Source organism: Telopea speciosissima, chromosome 7, assembly GCF_018873765.1.
Source record: "Telopea speciosissima isolate NSW1024214 ecotype Mountain lineage chromosome 7, Tspe_v1, whole genome shotgun sequence".
Classification (NCBI taxonomy): Eukaryota; Viridiplantae; Streptophyta; class Magnoliopsida; order Proteales; family Proteaceae; genus Telopea; species Telopea speciosissima.
The window spans coordinates 3,913,285-3,931,762 of NC_057922.1; the positions used below are offsets into that span (position 1 = coordinate 3,913,285).

General features: G+C 39.4%; 1 protein-coding gene across 2 annotated transcripts in view; it reads left to right on the forward strand.

Moving 5' to 3' along the window:
• The window catches only part of LOC122667361 (endoplasmic reticulum-Golgi intermediate compartment protein 3-like), a 31,000-nt gene extending 13,519 nt beyond the window's left edge, over positions 1–17,481 (forward strand). For both annotated transcript variants that reach the window (XM_043863623.1, XM_043863622.1), the window contains exons 6-13: positions 3,602–3,694; positions 7,088–7,267; positions 7,430–7,497; positions 7,675–7,726; positions 15,140–15,193; positions 15,290–15,382; positions 16,055–16,121; positions 17,021–17,481. In XM_043863623.1, the coding sequence (XP_043719558.1) occupies positions 3,602–3,694; positions 7,088–7,267; positions 7,430–7,497; positions 7,675–7,726; positions 15,140–15,193; positions 15,290–15,382; positions 16,055–16,121; positions 17,021–17,112 (699 nt within the window). In that variant the 3' untranslated portion in view covers positions 17,113–17,481. The remainder of the gene's footprint in view (positions 1–3,601; positions 3,695–7,087; positions 7,268–7,429; positions 7,498–7,674; positions 7,727–15,139; positions 15,194–15,289; positions 15,383–16,054; positions 16,122–17,020) is intronic.
• Positions 17,482–18,478: the final 997 nt, after the last annotated feature.

Genomic DNA, 18,478 nt, shown 5'->3' on the forward strand with positions numbered 1-18,478 from the left:
GGACTCAAGAGTCCATTATGGATTATGGCCAAAATCTGTTTTTCCTTCATTTTTTCGCTCTTTAATGAGCATGTGCTCATATGACCCAATTATGAGGGGTAAAATAGACATTTGGTCGTTAAAATAGAAAGACAAGCCCCTTCTTCTTCTTCTTTCTTCTCCTCCTGCAACCCCCACTCCTTCTTCTTCTTCTTCTTCTTCCTCCTGCACCCCACCCCTTGCTGTAACTCAAACAACCCCACCCGCCCCTATCCCCTGCTGCAACCCAACGGTTTGAGAGGGGAAAGATTATGAGAGCAACAAAGCCTTCCCTAAGTAGCTTTACCCACTGCAGATGCATAAGATTTCCGAGTGAACGAATAAAAAAATCTGTGATTGGACTCTGCCAACGTAGAGTCAGAAAATTATTTTACAAGTGCTCGATTATGAGCTCTACAACTGGAACAACATCAATCGGATCCTAGGTAGACACGTTGGGGTTCTCCACCACAAAATCTCCAGCGTAGTAGTGACTCCACTTCCCTGATTCACTCAAGTAGTACTGTGATTGTGCATGCTGACCATCTTCTGTTGATAGCTGGAAGCGCACAGGCTTTTTGTCCCAACCATGGACGTGCTCTGGGTTGCAGATTCGCCGTCCGAGTCTCTTGGACACCCTTCCCCGCTGAAGCCTAAAGAAAAGGCAATAGGTTCCCATCGGAAAGTTGAACTCAACTTCACCTTCTACCTCAAACCACCAGATTTGATGAAGATAAGCCACTGTTCGGAATCTACAACCAAAGAAATAGAGTACCCAGATCAGTTCTATTCTTCCATCTATATTAGATGAAGAATCCAAATACCAAACAATTATGCTCTAAAAATGAGACCCAACTTAATAAAAAAGATGACTAGAATTCTCCTGTTCCACATATGTAATGGTTCCATTAATTTGTATCTGATCCAAGAAGAAGTAGGTTTGTTTTAAAGGAACTTCTTCTTCTTGAGCGGTTGAGGATCGGAAGCATCCTTTACACTGACAAGTTGAACCTAAGATTTGAAAGTTTAAGAAATGAAACAAACCCAGAAAGCTGTGAGAATCATTTTCTGTGAACCAAAGAAAAGGATTCGATAAATTCAAATTGAATTCATGTGATCATAGAAGCCAAGAGAAAACTAAAGAACTAAATAGATGGGTAACAGAAATAACCCAAATTAAGTTCAGTTGCTTTTCAATAGTTTTTTTTTTCCAATAACAAAGTCCAAGTGGTTCATGATTGCAGAAAGTCCGGAATTTTTGCTACCTAAATAGAACAAAAATGAATACGACAAAACAAACCAGAACAGAAGCAGAAGAGGGTTGAAAAATTGGAAAGGGTCTTTGGGTTGAAAAGAAAATTGCAGAGGAAGAAGATGGGAGGGAGAGGGTTCGATGATGACTGTGGTTGTGAGGGAGAGTAAGGCTCGGCTGGGTTTTGATTCAAGAAGAAAAGAAAAAGAAAAATAATAAGAAGAAGAAGATGAAGAAGAAATCAGGTGAAGAAGATGACAAGTATAAAGGCGGTTCCAGATTGGGGAGGAAGATGGGTGAAGAGATGCCTTCTTCACCCACCACTTAAACTACATATGGGCTTTGGGTTTGGGCTCTTTCTTAAAAAATTGTTATAAAAATCATTTGCACCAAACCTATTTTTCATTCTACAATCAATTATGTTTAGTAGTTACCAAACACCTTTTATTTTTTCAACAAAAATGGTTTTCAGTAATGATTTTTCTAAATAGGAAAAAAACAAAATGAAAAGTGATACCAAAGAGGCCCTTAATTCTAATATTTTCTCTTTTAGAACTCTACATTTTCCTCTGCTTTTAAAAAAAATAAAATAATATCCAGCCTCTGACACGTCATCCTATCTAATCTTGTGGTTTGTAAACCCAAAACTTGACTCACTAACTGTTTGATAAAAATCCCCAAAACTAATCTATTCTCAGCCATCTTTTTCACAGTTCAGACAACTCAAGCTTCCGCAAATTTAGGTTCTGCCTCACTGCCCCTTTTAAACTTTTTTCTTTTATGCGAACTTTATGCTACAGTGAGAGTTCCTTTTTTTTCTGGTTTTTACTTATAGAGGGGCCTCTTCGCTGATTTCTTAGTCCAACAACCAAAATGTCACCCTTTTCCTATTTATCTTTTTTTATTACCATGGAATATAATTCACCATCTGTTTGATAAAATTCTCAAACTAAGTATTCATTAGGGGAAAAAAGAATCAAACTACTCTACTGATGTAGATCGAACCATGAAGAAGACCAAAGGAGGGGGGGGGGGGGTGGAAGTTACCGTGCACATGAACAGTGATTTGGGGACTGATATGGACTTTTGGCTTAGGGAGTTGATTTTTGGTGTTATTTTTATTAGTGGATACTTATTTAGTTTCCTATTTGAGTTGTAATCCTATTGGGAATCCTTTCTGTTACGAATCCTAATTAGAGTCTAGTTTCTATTTTATAGGTTTTATTAATTAGTTTCTTACTTAGATTAAGATTAGATTGCTTGGTAATTGGGTTATTATAAATAAGTATGCGGCTGAACAAAAAAGAGGTAGATTGCAGAGAAGGAGCTATTGATGAAGCTGTGAGATGCGGCAACGGCGAGATACCATGGGTGAGAGGATGATGGGCTGAGATAGCTGATCCTATTCCCCCCTTCTATATCCCTGTCTTTTTCTTCTTATCCTTTATGTTCTTCCTCATATGTAACAGAAAATAGCAATAAAAAAAAATTCAGTTTCAGTTATTTAGCTTGTTCTTTTATTTTATTGATCCTGCTGCAATCGATCTCCCACTGGTTTCCCTGGTTCGAGGTCGACTTTGCATTATCTACAGCCTACCTTTGAATAGACCCAGTAATTCAAGCTCCTGCATCTTTAAAACCTACTCTATTGGGTACTAAATTACGCTTGCAGGTGAGAGTACAGGCAGTGGTATTGTAATTTGATTTCTGAAAGCATTCTGTTACTTCTAGTTGGGCTATTGTTTTCCGTGAATATAAGAATCTCACAAGTCGAGGGAAATGGGTAATGTGACAAGGGTACTTGTTGGTGACTGTTCCTAGAGTTCTAGGTGTGCAACTGATGGATCTTCTATGGGTGATGGCATCTAGTTTACTTGAGAATTCATAACGCTTTGATTTGGAAGTTGTGAGAAACAAAATATCATATGTTTATTTTTCTATTACTCAAAGTGCATTGTGTTTCTGCTCTTATGAACTAATATTTATTTTTAGCTTATTCACCACAAAAAAAATATTTATTTTTAGCTGCAATGTATTGCACTACTTTAGCGACCAATATTGTTCTTTAATTATCCATCTTTCACTACTATGTTCTGGTCCTCATTTTTGGTAATTTATTGCACATATGAAGGGTCTTAATAATTGTTTTGAATCGTCATCCTTGGTAGTTCTACTTAATTTGTCATACTTGTTTCATCTTGAGCTGTTTATGCTTGCCTTCCAAGCTCCAAGGAGGAGTTTGCATAGACTAACCTTAGTCCGCCGGGTGGGGGGGGACGGGACTTTAATTTGTTCTGCTTTTTGTATCTGAATTTTGTATTCCTTTTGCAGTCAGATGATGATTGCTGTAACTCATGTGAAGAAGTCCGTGAAGCATATCAAAAGAAGGGCTGGGGTATGTCAAATCCGGATTTGATTGACCAGGTTTGTGAGTATGGAACCTATTGTTCTGTTTGTGTTGCCTTGTTCTAAATTATACTACGTGCTTCTGAGTGGGTCAGGGGACTTTGTCAAACGAAGTGTTACTTGTAATACCAAATATCTATTTTTGGCATATCATAAGGTGTTGGACTTGAAAAAAGTGTTACTTGTAATATCAAATAGCTATTTTTGGCCTATCATACGGTGTTGGACTTGAAAGACTCACCTAAGTATCAAGAATATTATGTACCCATTTGTGCATTAAACACTTGGAGATTCCCGAGAATGAAGCAATAATGGCTTACATCATGAACATTTATCTGCATAACACCTTAAATATCTACAACAATTGACATATCTGACAACATTGGGAATGGTTAAAAGTGCAATTGAGCATAACTTTATGGAGCTTTTTTTTTTTTTTGGGGGGGGGGGGGGGAGGGAGTTGGTGATTCACAGATTGAATAGATGTAGATAGATTTGCTGTTGGTGGGCTAGATCTGATAAAATAGTATCAGATCTGATAATAGAGAAGTCACAGGGAAGAGGAAGAATCAGAAAAATCAGAACTGTGGGGGGGGGGGGGGGAAGTGAGACTGTGAGATAGAAAGAGAGGGATCGCTATGGGCCCACAAGAAAAGGCACAGGCAAGTTTGTTCCCAAGTGAGGCTATTCCAAGAGAAGAAGTCTGATTATGAAGAAAAACAGCAGCTCTACTGATGAACATTCTGAGGATGATGATTCAGGTGATGAAACTGATGAGCTACTCTTCATGGTCTATCAAGACAAAGTGATGCTGTTAGACGTTGATTTAAATAGGAAGTCTTCGTAATTTCTTCTTTATTCATGTTATTAGAATCGTAGAAAGGTAAGTGTCCAGGTTTATTGAGAATTTTTCTGTTTTTGATCAGATAGAGTTAGGGTCCGGTTATGATTTCAGTTTCAAGATAGGATTAGGACTTTTATTTTATAAAAGGGTATGTAACCCACGATGGAGATTAGAATTTTTGGAATGAAATATCGAATTAGTTGGAGTTGCTTACCGTAGCGTGACTGCTTGGTCTTCCTCTTTTCACATTATTTCTTCTGTGATTCACCTTCGTGCCCTTTATTCTCCCTCTTCGATTTCTTTTTCCCTAAATTTCTGTCTCTCTTCCCCAATCTCAGACCCATTCCTTGTTTTCTTGTTTCCTATTATAATATTGGTTTCTGAGTTTTTTCTTTCTGGGCGGTACTACCAGATTCAGCAAAAGCCTCCTCAGATCATTAACACAGGTCTGTTGGTCCTAAGATTCAAGTCACAGGTTCCTTTCCTTAGGGTAACTCAACCTGTATCCCTGCTCCCAATCAGTTCATCTGTTGTGAATTACAACTCTGGTTCAGATTTGGTTTTCCTTCCATCGTCAAGTTCAGGTTGCAGAGATTCTTCCAGCTTGCTGGTTGTCGATTCAATATGTTTTGTTGGTCGATCTTCAGAGGCTTGGGGGATAGCTGTCTCCTCCTGGAATTTCCAGAACAAAGGGAGGCTTATTGAGAGAGTTCATCCAACTGAAAGCAAATCTGGTTCTGCGTTGTTTGTTCCTAATCGAGAAGAAGAAGGCGGCGGCAAATAAGGGCCTATTACTCTTAATCACACATAACTCCCTGTTTTTGAACTCTAGTTATGTTTATTCCCACTCTTCTTTACAACAAAAACAACAACAAACTCAGCCTTATCCCAACTTAATGGGGTCGGCTACATAGATCAAACAACACAAAGTAGAGAAAACAAATGTCTAAACAAGAAAAGGGGGATGAGATGAGAAATGAGAAAAAGGATAAATCACCAAAAAAAAGAAGAAGATGAAAGTAAGAGGAAGGTGGCACAACCTAGCAAGTCAGGAGAATCTCAGCTAAATGGGGTTTGCAACATGGATCCTTGCCCTCCAACAGGCTCTATCTGAGGTCATACTTGGTACAAGTCTCAGACAATGCATGTCCTTCCTCACAACTTCTCCTATGGTCATTTTAGGTCTTCCCCTAGCTCTTTTAGGTCCTTCGATCGGAATCATATCACTCATCCTTACTGGGGCATCCCTAGGCCTCCGTTGGACATTACCGTACAATCTCAAACAACTCTCTCGGAGCTTGTCATTGATTGGGGCAATTCCCAAGTCATCTCTAATATGATCATTCCGTCCTTTATCCTTCCTAGGTTTCCCAAACATCCATCTTAACATCCCTCAATCTCACGGCACGGTCTAGGGATCCTTATCGAACGAAGCAGCGGTCAGATCGGTATATGCTGGATGTCAACTTCGAGAGACTTCAAGTGGCATCAGCGGATGGAGAAAAACTATGGACGTAGCGCATTGTGAGTTGCTTATTTAATGTCTTTAAGACTTCGTTGCTCATAACGTCAAGCACGAAAATCAAAGAGAACACAAAGAGAAGAGAAAGAGGCCATTTGAAGTCGTGACTTGATTCATTCCTTGTTAATGGCTCTCTAAGAAGTCTTGGAAGAAGGAGATCTTCACCATCTATCCTTGCTAGAAGGTGAGATTGAAGAGGAAAACATCGTCTGCAGTTCTTCCGGGTGGAGTTACTGAAGTTGAGTTAGCGAATCCTTATTTTATGATTCTAGATTTAGCCTACTGTGAATAGACCTACAATCTTGTAAGTAAGGGTTGGGGATTTTATTTTTCAATCATTATTATCATTGTAAGGGCTATCAAGTTGGGGCTTGATAGAGTTAGGATTGTAGCCCTAACTATCTTTGTTGGGGCAAAGGTTTGTAATAGGGGTAGAGGTTCCTTGGTCGTTGCAGCAATCAAAACTGTGAAGAGTATTGAGCGTTAATACAAAACCCTTACCCCGTGGATGATTGCACATTGCCGAACCACATACATGTTGTGTACTGTGATTGCTATTGTGAATATTGGAGTGTCTTGTTCTGTAGAGTGAGTGTGCACTACCTGGTAGGTCTGGACACACAATGGTTGCGAGCTGGGTGTGCATACGAGTTGTATGCAATTGGTATCAAGCAATACAAGGATTAGAATCAAGCAACACAAGGATTAGAATTTTTAGAAGACATTGATTCACCCCTCCCCTCTCAGTGTCACTTGGGACCATCAGTCAGTTTGTCAGGTCTTACAAAGTCGGCATGTCATAAAAATGTGGATCAAGTTTGGGTATCAAGTCATATGCTGGGGTCCAATATATATTTTTTCTACATGTATTTGCTAGTTCCTAAGCTTGGCAGTCTGTTTGCTAGAGTAAACGGTAGAACATGCTCGTTCCTGTTAGTATAAATGTGTACATGATTCTGTTCTGGTACTGTTCAATATCAAATTTTTGCTAAGAATTTGGATTTGTATCATACTTTATATCTGATTTTCTTCTCTGACATTTTAGTGCAAAAGGGAAGGTTTCCTACAAAGGATTAAAGAAGAAGAAGGTGAAGGATGTAATATTTATGGATTCTTGGAAGTCAACAAGGTGGCCGGGAATTTTCACTTTGCTCCTGGGAAGAGCTTTCAGCAATCAAATGTCCATGTACATGATTTGCTGCCTTTCCAGAAAGAAAGTTTTAATGTAAGAAAAACCTCTTGTAATTTTAGCATTGAAGAAATGAGTGATATTGTTGCCTAACAATATTTATTGGATAAATGAGGATTTTATTTTCTTTGGTATTAATCAATCTCTTATCATTGTCCAATTAAAAAAAAATCTCATTCATTTATTTCCATGATACAGATAAGTCACAGAATCAATAGATTATCTTTCGGAGAACATTTCCCAGGTGTTGTGAATCCTCTTGATGGGTAATTGACAGCTTCTCATCATACTTGGCCATTCAATAAACTGAATTACTTTTAACTGTTTCTTATAATATCATTTGTAGATAATCTGCACATGACACTCTTTCTTCTTTCTGTTCTTTTTCATCCTTTTCATTTAGAAGAATTTTAGTTTCTTAATATCTGTCTCAAAACTTACAGGGTGCAGTGGATGCAAGAAACACCAAGTGGGATGTATCAGTATTTCCTTAAGGTATGTGTTCAAAACTAGAATTCCAGAATTGAGAATAGCTTGAATGATCTGATCGATCACCCCAGCCCCCTTTATTTATAATAAAATCTAGTTACATAAGAGACACAAATCCCCCCAATCCTATTCCTACTAGAAATTCCCACTAGAACTAGGAATCCCCAATAGGAATCGTGTAAGGGGGAAAAAACAGAAATAAAAACACAAAATAGCAAAAAGTCCAGAATACCCCCACGGTATTCTTGTTACATTATTCAACACTCCCCCTCAAGTTGGAGCAAAGATGTCGATCATGCCCAACTTGGCTAGATTAGGATGAAACAACTTTCCAGGCAGTCCCTTGGTGAAGACATCAGCAAGTTGATCCGAAGAAGTCACAAAGGGAATACAAAGCTGCCCACCTTCCAATTTCTCCTTGATAAAATGCCTATCCACTTCAACATGCTTTGTACGGTCATGCTGTACCGGGTTGTGCGCTATACTGATTGCAGCCTTGTTATCATAGTACAACATCATCATAGGAAGGCGAATAGGAATACCCAGATCTTGTAGCAGTCCTTTAAGCCAAAGTAACTCACAAATTTCCTGTGTCATAGCTAGAAATTCAGCTTCGGCACTAGAACGAACAACTACATTTTGTTTCTTGCTACGCCAGGTGACAAGATTTCCACCTACAAAGGAACAATATCCAGAAATAGATTTCCGATCTGCAGAACCAGCCCAATCAGTATCGGTGTATCCTTCTATCCGTAGGTGACCGTGTGAAGACAAAAGAATGCCTTTTCCAGGAGCCGACTTCAAATAGTGTAGAATTCGAAGAACAACCTCCATATGAGAAGTGTAGGGATCATGCATAAATTGACTCACAACACTCACAACAACGGCAATGTCTGGACGAGTGTGTGAAAGGTAAATCAACTTCCCTACAAGTCTTTGGTACCGGCCTTTATTAACAGGGTCACCATCATTTTCCTTGAGCCGAACAGTAGGATCCATAGGAGTATCCGCAGGGTGGCAGCCAAGCAAACCTGTTTCGGCCAACAAGTCCAGGACATACTTTCTTTGGGAGAGAAATATGCCTTTTGAAGATCTGGCCACTTCAATCCCAAGAAAGTATCGTAATTTACCTAGATCTTTAATCTCAAATTCCTGGCCAAGGAAGGTCTTCAACTGTCTGATCTCATCACTATCATTGCTAGTAACCACTATATCATCAACGTAGACTATAAGAACAGTGAGTTTTTCACCAACCCTCTTGATAAAGAATGTGTGATCAGCATTACTCTGCTTATAGTCCACAGAAATCATGGCCTTATGGAATCGACCAAACCAAGCTCGGGGTGACTATTTCAGCCCATACAATGCACGCTTTAGCCTACACACTTTTCCTTTATTTCTGTCACAAGAAAACCCTGGTGGAGTGTCCATGTATACCTCCTCTTCCAGTGCCCCATTTAGGAAGGCATTTTTAACATCTAGCTGTTGCAAATCCCAACCAAGGTTGACTGCACATGACAACAATACTCGAATTGTATTCAGCTTTGCAACAGGTGCAAAGGTCTCCTGGTAGTCAATGCCATATGTCTGAGTAAAACCCTTGGCCACGAGTCGTGCCTTATATCTATCCACGGTGCCATCTACTTTCTGTTTCACCACAAACACCCATTTACATCCAACGGTTTTCTTCCCAGGTGGAAGAACCACAAGCTCCCATGTGTTATTTTTCTTCAAAGCCTCCATTTCTTCCATCATGGCTGCCTTTCACTTTCCATCTGATAAAGCTTCCTGCCAAGTATTAGGAACACGAACAGAAGAAAGGGAAGAAATAAAAGCACGAAATGATGGGGAAAGGGAGTCATAAGAAACAACATGAGATATAGGATGCTGAGCGCAAGTCCTGACACCTTTGCGAAGGGCAATAGGTAACTCAGGAGAAGAAATATTACCGGGTGGAGAGGCAGGTCATGGATCCAGGTTTGGCAATTGGATGGGTACTGGAACAACGGTTGATTGAACCTGCTTATGTTTCCTTCCATAGGTCTTCATATTGCTAGCATCAATCCTCTTCTGAAATTCACTAATAGTCCTCTGGACAGGAGTTTGGGCTGGAGTGGGCTGCTCCCCCTGTACAGGAACCTCTCCCCCTGACTCGGGGGGAGGACTAGAAGTAGCCTGAACAATCTCTCCCCCTGACTCAAGGGGAGGACTAGAAGTGGGTTGAACAGACTCAAGATAAACAGGCTGGAGTGTAGGTGGAGAGTCTACAATCAACACATCTTCACTTACACTCTCCCCCTGAAGATGTAGGGACACATAGTAGGAGACACTCTCATGAAACACGACATCCATGCTGACAAAAGTCCGGCGGGATGGGGGGTGATAGCACTTATACCCCTTCTGTGTAGCTGAGTATCCCAAGAAAATGCACCTAAGACTACGTGGATCAAGTTTGCCCGGGGACCTGGTATCCCTGGCATAGCAGACGCAGCCAAACACTTTGGGTGGAACAACAAATGAGGAAGCCAAGTAATAGCTCAACAGGGGGTCTAGAGTTAAGGACCCTACTGGGCAGCCTATTAATCAAATAGATTGCAGTGAGGACATCATCCCCCCAATAAACGAAAGGGACGTTCCGAGCAAACAAGAGTGCACGAGCGACCTCCAAGAGGTGGCGGTTCTTCCTCTCAGCCACACCATTTTGGGCTGGAGTATCAACACAGCTGGTTTGATGGAGGATCCCATGGGCAGCCAGGTATTTTTGGAACTGGCCTTCCATATACTCGCGCCCATTATCACTCTGTAAAATTTGAATAGTGGTCTGAAATTGAGTTTTCACCATCTGGTGAAAGTGTTGAAAGCATGAGGAAACCTCACTCTTATTGTGCATAAGATAGACCCAAGTAAACCTAGAATAGCTGTCAATAAAAGTAACATACCACCGATGCCCCGAAAGTGAAATTTTCCTACTAGGACCCCACACATCAGAATGAACAATATGAAATAAAGAAGCTGATCTTTTAAACGTGTCTATTTGGCCAAGACACAAGGCTCACAAAAGAAGTCTTCTTTATGACAAGAATTACCTAATGTTGGAAATAAAGTAGATAAAGTACCTAAAGGTGGATGTCCTAGTCTAGAGTGCCATAGGTGTAATTCAGAAAAGAAAGATGCTGGGGAATAAAGCCGAGAAGGTAAAGCTTGTGTTGATGCAGGGTCTCCATCAAGCAGGTACAATCCGCCATGTACTTTACCCGATCCAATCGTCTTTCCCGAGTCCAGTTCCTGAAAAACACAATGAGTAGGAAAAAAAGTCACTTTACAGTTTGAGGATTTGGTGATACTGCTAATGGAGAGAAGATTAGTGGTGAACTTGGGTATATGTAGCACTGAAGATAAAGTCAGAGAAGGGGAACAGCCAATGGATCCTTTCCCAGATATGGAGGAGAGGGACCCATCAGCAATTTTCACTTTGTCCTTACCAGAAGCAGGAAAATAGGTGTTAAAAAGGCTGGAGGAACCTGTCATGTGATCAATAGCTCTAGAATCTATAATCCAAGGAGTGGAAACTACTGATGCACAATGACCAGCAAAGGAAATACCTATACGGGCAAAGCAAGAACCTGAATTGGCAGCAGATGTAGTGGGGGCAGCAGATGTGTTCAACAGACGGCTGAGAGCTTGAAGTTCGTCCTGGGAGAAACCGATGTCAGTAGTGAGAGCTGAAGTTACACTTTCAGTGTGATTGGCCTTGTTTTTTAGATTTAGCACGACCACGTTTGCTCTCAAAATCAGCAGGCTTCCCATGAAGTTTCCAACACTGAGCCTTAGTGTGATATGGTTTGTGGTAATGATCACACTTCACAGGCTCTTTAGTAGTAGCAGTAGCAACAACATTATCAGCAGAAGTGTCAGTAGTAGTCTGTAATGCTGATCTGGCGACCTTAGGAGTAATCATCATAGCAGCCCTCCTTGTCTCTTCACTGTGTACATATGAAAAGGTTTCCTCCAAAGTGGGGAAAGGAACTCGACCAAGAACCTGTACCCGAATAGGGTCATAATCATCATTAAGTCCAGCCCGAAAATCATATACCCGAAACTGATCCACAAAGGTATGGTAGGCAATAATATCTGCAGCAGTGGTAGGCTGGAATCGAGCATAGTGATCCAGTTGCTGCCATAGGCACTTGAGGGCAGCATAGTACTTAGTGACGGTCATCTCCTTCTGAGTAGTGTTTTGAAGAGTCTTCCTGATCTCATAAACCTGAGCACCATTCCCTGAACGACCATAAGTACCCTTGACAGCAGTCCATATCTGAGTGGCAGTGTCAAGGAGAAGGTACTGACTAGAGAGGTCAGTGGTCATGGAATTTAGAACAAAAGACATCACCATTGCATCATTGGCAGCCCATTTAGTGCGGGCAGCCCCTTCTTCAGTGGGTTGCTTGGTGGTACCAGTAAGGTGGCCAGTGAGTCCCCTGCCAGCAACAGTCAGGGATAATGATCTAGCCAAAATCAGATAATTGGTCCCATCAAGTTTGATGGCAGCAGCATAGGGCAGGAAATCATTCCTGGTCTGATCTCCTCCAGAAGCAGCCGAGGTAACCTCTGAGTCACCCATAAGTCAGCAATGCAGATTGCAAAAAAAAAAAAAAAAAAAAAACTGATTTTCCAAAAAACTGCAAAAATCGATCTTGAATTGGGCAGAATTCTGATCTTCAAAAAAACAGCAGTACTTTGGTGTTGAAACAGTGTCGATTGCAGTAATTGAATCAGGGAATAATCCCTCAAAAAAATTCCCAAACAGCAGCCTATAATAGTCAAATCGATAAGGTGTCAGGGTTTTGAAAAACTCTGACAGTTGAGATCGATAAGAGAGGAAATAGGCTGCAGCTTTGAGGTCTTCAACCAATTTGAATGCAGATATGATAGTTGCTGTCCATAGGCCTGCAATGATGCTCCAACAGAAAACAATTGATCTCCCACTGTTATGAGATCAATTTCCACAAGAGTTGAAGCAGTCCCAAATCGCAGAGATGAACAATGGCAGCAGCTATCGATCTGATTTAGGGTTTTAAAATTGAGGTGGGATAGAGGGCAGCACTCGAACCATTCTTGGATCACCTCATGGGTGCTGCCCTAGAAGGGTTTAGGGGACCAAAGAAAGAGAAAGAAGAGAGAGAAAAGATCGAAGAAGGGAGAAGAAGAGGGAATCGATGGAAGGGGGAAGGGGTTTTTTTTTTTAAATCGAGAAAGGCTCAAAACCCTAGCTTTGATACCATGTTCAAAACTAGAATTCCAGAATTGGGAATAGCTTGAATGATCTGATCGATCACCCCAGCCCTTTATTTATAATAAAATCTAGTTACATAAGAGACACAAATCCCCCCAATCCTATTCCTACTAGGAATTCCCACAAGAACTAGGAATCCCCAATAGGAATCGTATAAGGGGGAAAAAACAGAAATAAAAACACAAAATAGCAAAAAGTCCAGAATACCCCCACGGTATTCTGGTTACATTATTCAACAGTATGTCTTCATGCTATCACTGGATTTTTGTCCCAGTAGGATCAAATATCCATCCATTTGTTGATGGCATTGCCTCATATGGGTGTATTGGTAAGAGACTTATAGGTATAGGTAGCCATTTTTAAATAAGTCAACAGGCTAAATGAAATGACTACACTGGAGATGTACTGGTGTTTACACTTTACATAAGCATTGAGCTATTATAACTTGAGTTAGGCTATTTGACTCAGAAACTTAAACTACACAAAACATCTTCTTCTGTGGTTTTCAGTGAATAGATGCCTAGACACAGTTAGAGAGTAAATTATTTTAAAATTTTGAAATTGAGCTTCTTTGTTAGTATGAGACTGATGATTCATGAGTGATTACTATTATAAAGTATAAGTTGAGTTGTGCTTACAAAATTTTTGTGTAATTATGAATTTTCTTCCTATAAGTTACTTAATGATAACAGCTATAGAAAACCAGCGGGTAATGGGACCATCTAGAACCAAAAAGAAGTAGAGAATAAGAGAATATTGAAGAAGAAAACGAAAGAGGTAGAGCTCATCAAGTCACTAGGAAGAGAACCATTCCCTTAACCATAACCAAAGCCCAAATCAATTTCACTCAAAATATGCTTGATTACGGTAATAAGTAGATCCTATGTCTCTACATGATTTGATTTTTAACTTAACCTAATTTTATTCTACTAACCATTTATCATTTTCAATGAGTGATTGTAAGGCAACCAGCTAGCCAAAATTCCCAATTAAGGAATATAGATAGATTTCAAGCTGCTGGACAGACCCCGAACTAGAAGTATGATAAGGAGTTTATGGGAACTGAGATGAGGAGATAAAAGAGAATAGATTTATAAAATAAGAACCAAAATTAGGATTGAGGATTTGATAACAGAATTGAATTGAAAATTGAAGAAGAGAAATTCTGAAGTAGGATATTAGTAGTGAGAGGATAATAAACAGGACATACGTTTTAAAACAGAACAGAAAATAAACTGACCTGCCATATAATATATACCTGCTGGTTCTGGTAGTTACTATTGCCAGCGATGGGAAAAGGTAATGAAAGAAATAACATAAACAGAATAGATCGAAGGGAGAGAGAGAGAGAGAGAAAGAGGAGAAAAAAACAGGGAAAGAAGTTGGAATCGATAGAGTTGAAGAAGAAAGAGGGGAAAAAAAAAAAGATGTGACAATTGGTGAGGAAGTAGGAGGAGAAGAGAGAATCGATAACAATAACAGGGGCAGGGGCGGGGGAAGAGAAACACTCACTCACAAACACAATCCAAAAAAAAAAAATCTATTTTCATTCCCCTAAATCAAAGGGGCTACATTAGAAAGCTGGTTGTAACTTTCTAAATATAGTCAAAATTGCATGAAATGTAATTCAAAAGCTTTCAAAGTGCAGTGATATCGGGCAAAACAAGGAAGCTTTGAGATCCAAAATTAAGCCCTAAGAAAGTGAAGGAAATAACCAATTTCCTGTAATACAATCCTCCCAAACATCATACTTATTCAGTCAGCTTGTAATCAGCAATCAAACCTTAGGAATTCTTCTCTTGGATGCTCCCGCATCACTTAATCAAACATAATTGCATGTTTTTGTTCTGTCTTAACGCAGGCGGACCTTTAACCCAGCACCTGGGCCAGATTTACTCTACTCACTAGGCCACTGCCCTTCCTAATTGAGACTTCTGGATTGGTTTTAAGACATTGGATGAATGTTTATATGTAAAATACATTCTTATTTAATTGTATAGAGAATCTAACAAAAGATTACAACGGAGCTGTATTTGTTATTATATTACTACAAACATGTTGAGGTAATCATGAAAACCGTTGTTCAAAAATGAGGATGTTTATTTGGTTTGTGGTGAATTCTGCAGGTGGTCCCAACTGTATACACTGACATAAATGGCCGCACTATCCAGTCGAATCAGGTGTGCCTAAACACATTACACATCTAAGTTACTTTCTTCCATCATACTTTTTTTATCATATAATCTCAGATGCAGTAGCATGTCTGTTTTTTGCAGTTCTCTGTAACAGAGCATTTTAGGGGTGCAGAATTTGGCCGTCCGCCATCCCTTCCTGGAGTTTTCTTCTTTTATGACCTTTCTCCAATTAAGGTGGGTCATCCTCTGCCCTTGTTTGGATTAGTGAGTTCTGTTTATGGTTATGATGAAGCTTGCTCTTCAGATAAGTAACTGTCAGAGTTCATTCCATTGGGTATATGTATCATGTAGGTATACGTATTCATGATTGTGTGTATGGGTGTGGGTGTTTGCAAGTATGAGGGAGGCAACCTTGAGCTAAGCACATGCCTAGCTGCTAAGAAAGGCACAGGGGTGTGACAAGCCTCTCCTCTCACACCTCAAGCAAGCTTGCGTTTGACACTTTGACATTATTTTTAACAATGATTAATTCCTTTGGAATCTGTCTGTTGGTTAATGGTTTTCATACTTTATGTTGTACTGTTAATTCTATTCAATCGCCTAACCTTAAAAATTCAGTATGAAAATTTAACTTGGATGTACTAAGTATTTGAAATGGATATTTGGCATCATATTCACCATTTCTAGTACCCGTTACAGACCAACATATAAGTTAGTTAGCTTATGTGAAAACAAGTTATATATGTGAACTGCTGAAGTATCCGAGCAGAATGATATATGCATTAAACTGTAGGAGTGTTACGGAAATTATAGTTCAAAAGAAGGGAAAGATAAGATGACAATGCAATCTTAGTGGAGTTTATTTTTCTCTTCTTTTTCCGTGTCTAATTTGATTGAATGTTGCAGGTGACTTTTACAGAGGAACATGTATCATTCTTACACTTCCTGACAAATGTTTGTGCTATAGTTGGAGGTGCTCTCTCTCTCTCTCTCTCTCTCTCTCCATATATATATATATATATGTATAGGTAAGTAAGTAAGTTGCTAAAGGGAGTTATCTCTTTAAATTTATTCTACTGATTACTTCAGCATAGAGAATTGCTAGGGGCTTACATGGATGTATCTGGGAGTTTAAAGTAAAACCATCTTGGAAAATATTAGAAATTGGTGTCTTCTAATGTTGGAGGTGTGGACATATCATTTGTTTCCCAAAAGATCACTTCTTTTCCCTTCTATTAGGCCCCTGAACTACATATAACTGGTATATAAGTTGCTAGGTCGTGAAGAACCGGGCCCTTGATGCAACTAGGATTCCTGACAAACAATTTGTCATGAAGTAAAATATGATTTCAGCTATACCATGCAGTACTACATAGTTGTGCATTACGTCTGTATTGTGAGTGTGTACTTGCATAGATACACTCCCACATAGAAGTGAAATTTGTTCAGAATTCTTGATTGCTTGAGCTTCTGGATCTCTTCTGTGAGTCCCTGTATGTTTCTCTTGATTCATTCTTTGAACTCTTCATCGCATTGTGGGAAAGGGTTTCTGTTTCTTTTAATTTCTGAAGATTCATTAGTTCAGATTTATGCATGAGGGTAGTCTTCCTATCAGAAAATGTTGATATACTTAATGCTTATTCCGCTCTCTGCTGTCCTTTTAGAAACTTGGGGAGCCTTTTTCCCATCTGTATACCTTTTTCCTACTTTTAAGAGTTTAAGTGAAAGAAATTCATACCCTAAGGAGGGCTGCTAGACTTGGTTTCTACATATTTGCACATCTGGCATTTTCTTCTTTAAACAAAAACACAAAGTATGTTCCCATAACTTTTCTAAAACTGTTACAATTATCCGCATGGTTGCTTTGTTTAGGTATTTTCACGGTTTCGGGAATAGTGGACTCGTTCGTATACCATGGTCAAAGGGCAATCAAAAAGAAAATGGAAATTGGCAAATTCAGCTGATTCATTGGTCATTCTGGAAATGACTTGGATTCTTTTGTTTGGTATGCCTGTCAAAGAGCTTTCCATGAAGAATTGATTGGGCAGGTAAACAACTTGGCGGACGTCTCTTGAGGATCAATTTGCCGGCTTCTTGAAGCATAACTCTGATTATGTCTCAAATAATTATATTTAGTGGGTTAACTTTCTTCCTCTCCTTTTAGCTATTGTTCTTCCTTTTTTTCCAGTTTAACTTGTTTCTGTAATCTAATTGATTATGTGAATACCCATGGAAGAAGTGGTCATCAAGGATTGAGGTAAGGATTTCTGTGGAGTACCAAATGTAACTGATCGTTTGAAAGAAGCTTGCAGTGGCAATCTGTGTTGATTGCATGTGAGAATGTTGCATGGTCAAGGAAATCTTGTAGAACTGTGATCTACTAAAATGTTACCCTGATTTTGATTTATTACTGACGTGGTTATCCATCTAGCTTTCAAAATATCCGGAAGAACAATGAACTATCAGAGTATGATCAAGAACCACATTGGTTTAACCGATTTGTTAGAACTGGACATAATGTATTAGACCCTGATTGCGCTGTAATAATGTTATAGAATTAAATATTTTTCATAAGAGACTTTGTGAGCAGATTGGGAGTGGAATGAAGTCCTAACTAGAGTTGAATAACGATGATGAGCTCCACATCCTCAAGTGTATTGAGTTTAGGACTTTAAAATTCCAAAGCCTGCCAGGAGTCTTTTCCATATGCTCCATGGCAAAGGACCCTTCATTTCTTCCTCAAACATTAAAGCAAAATCTGAAAAAAAATGCCAAAAAATGATGACGGGATGGGAGGTGTAATCCTTCAATTCCACCCCTTGATGCCAAAAGAATCTTATCTCTTCACCCATCTACTTTCTGGTTCAGTTACTATGACGCAAGGCGACATGGGTGGCAAAATCATTTCCCCTCTTTCCCTCTCAAACTTTGTTAAAATACCAATTTACAAACTTTTGTTTTTAAATGAAGGGTTGAGATTCTTAGTTGTGATCCAAAGCTCTTGCAATAACACCTCAGCAGTATGGGTGAATAAACTCTTGTTGCCTGTAAAGTGAGATAACCCCTCTCATCAATAAAAAGTTAGATAACCCCATCTGAATTTCTACTTTTCTTGCCTTAAAGGGAACCTTCAATGGGGCTTAGGGAAGATTTCTATCTTCATTCACACCTCTTTTTGGACTTGCTTCACATCGGGTGCTTTTGACGAAATTTAAGGAAGAAAATGAAAACCTAATAAACAAAAGTAATTTGAGATGTAGAATCCTTCACTACGTGAAGAGAATTTCTCCAACTTATTAGCCATTAATAGGTGAAACTTTTGGAATTGCC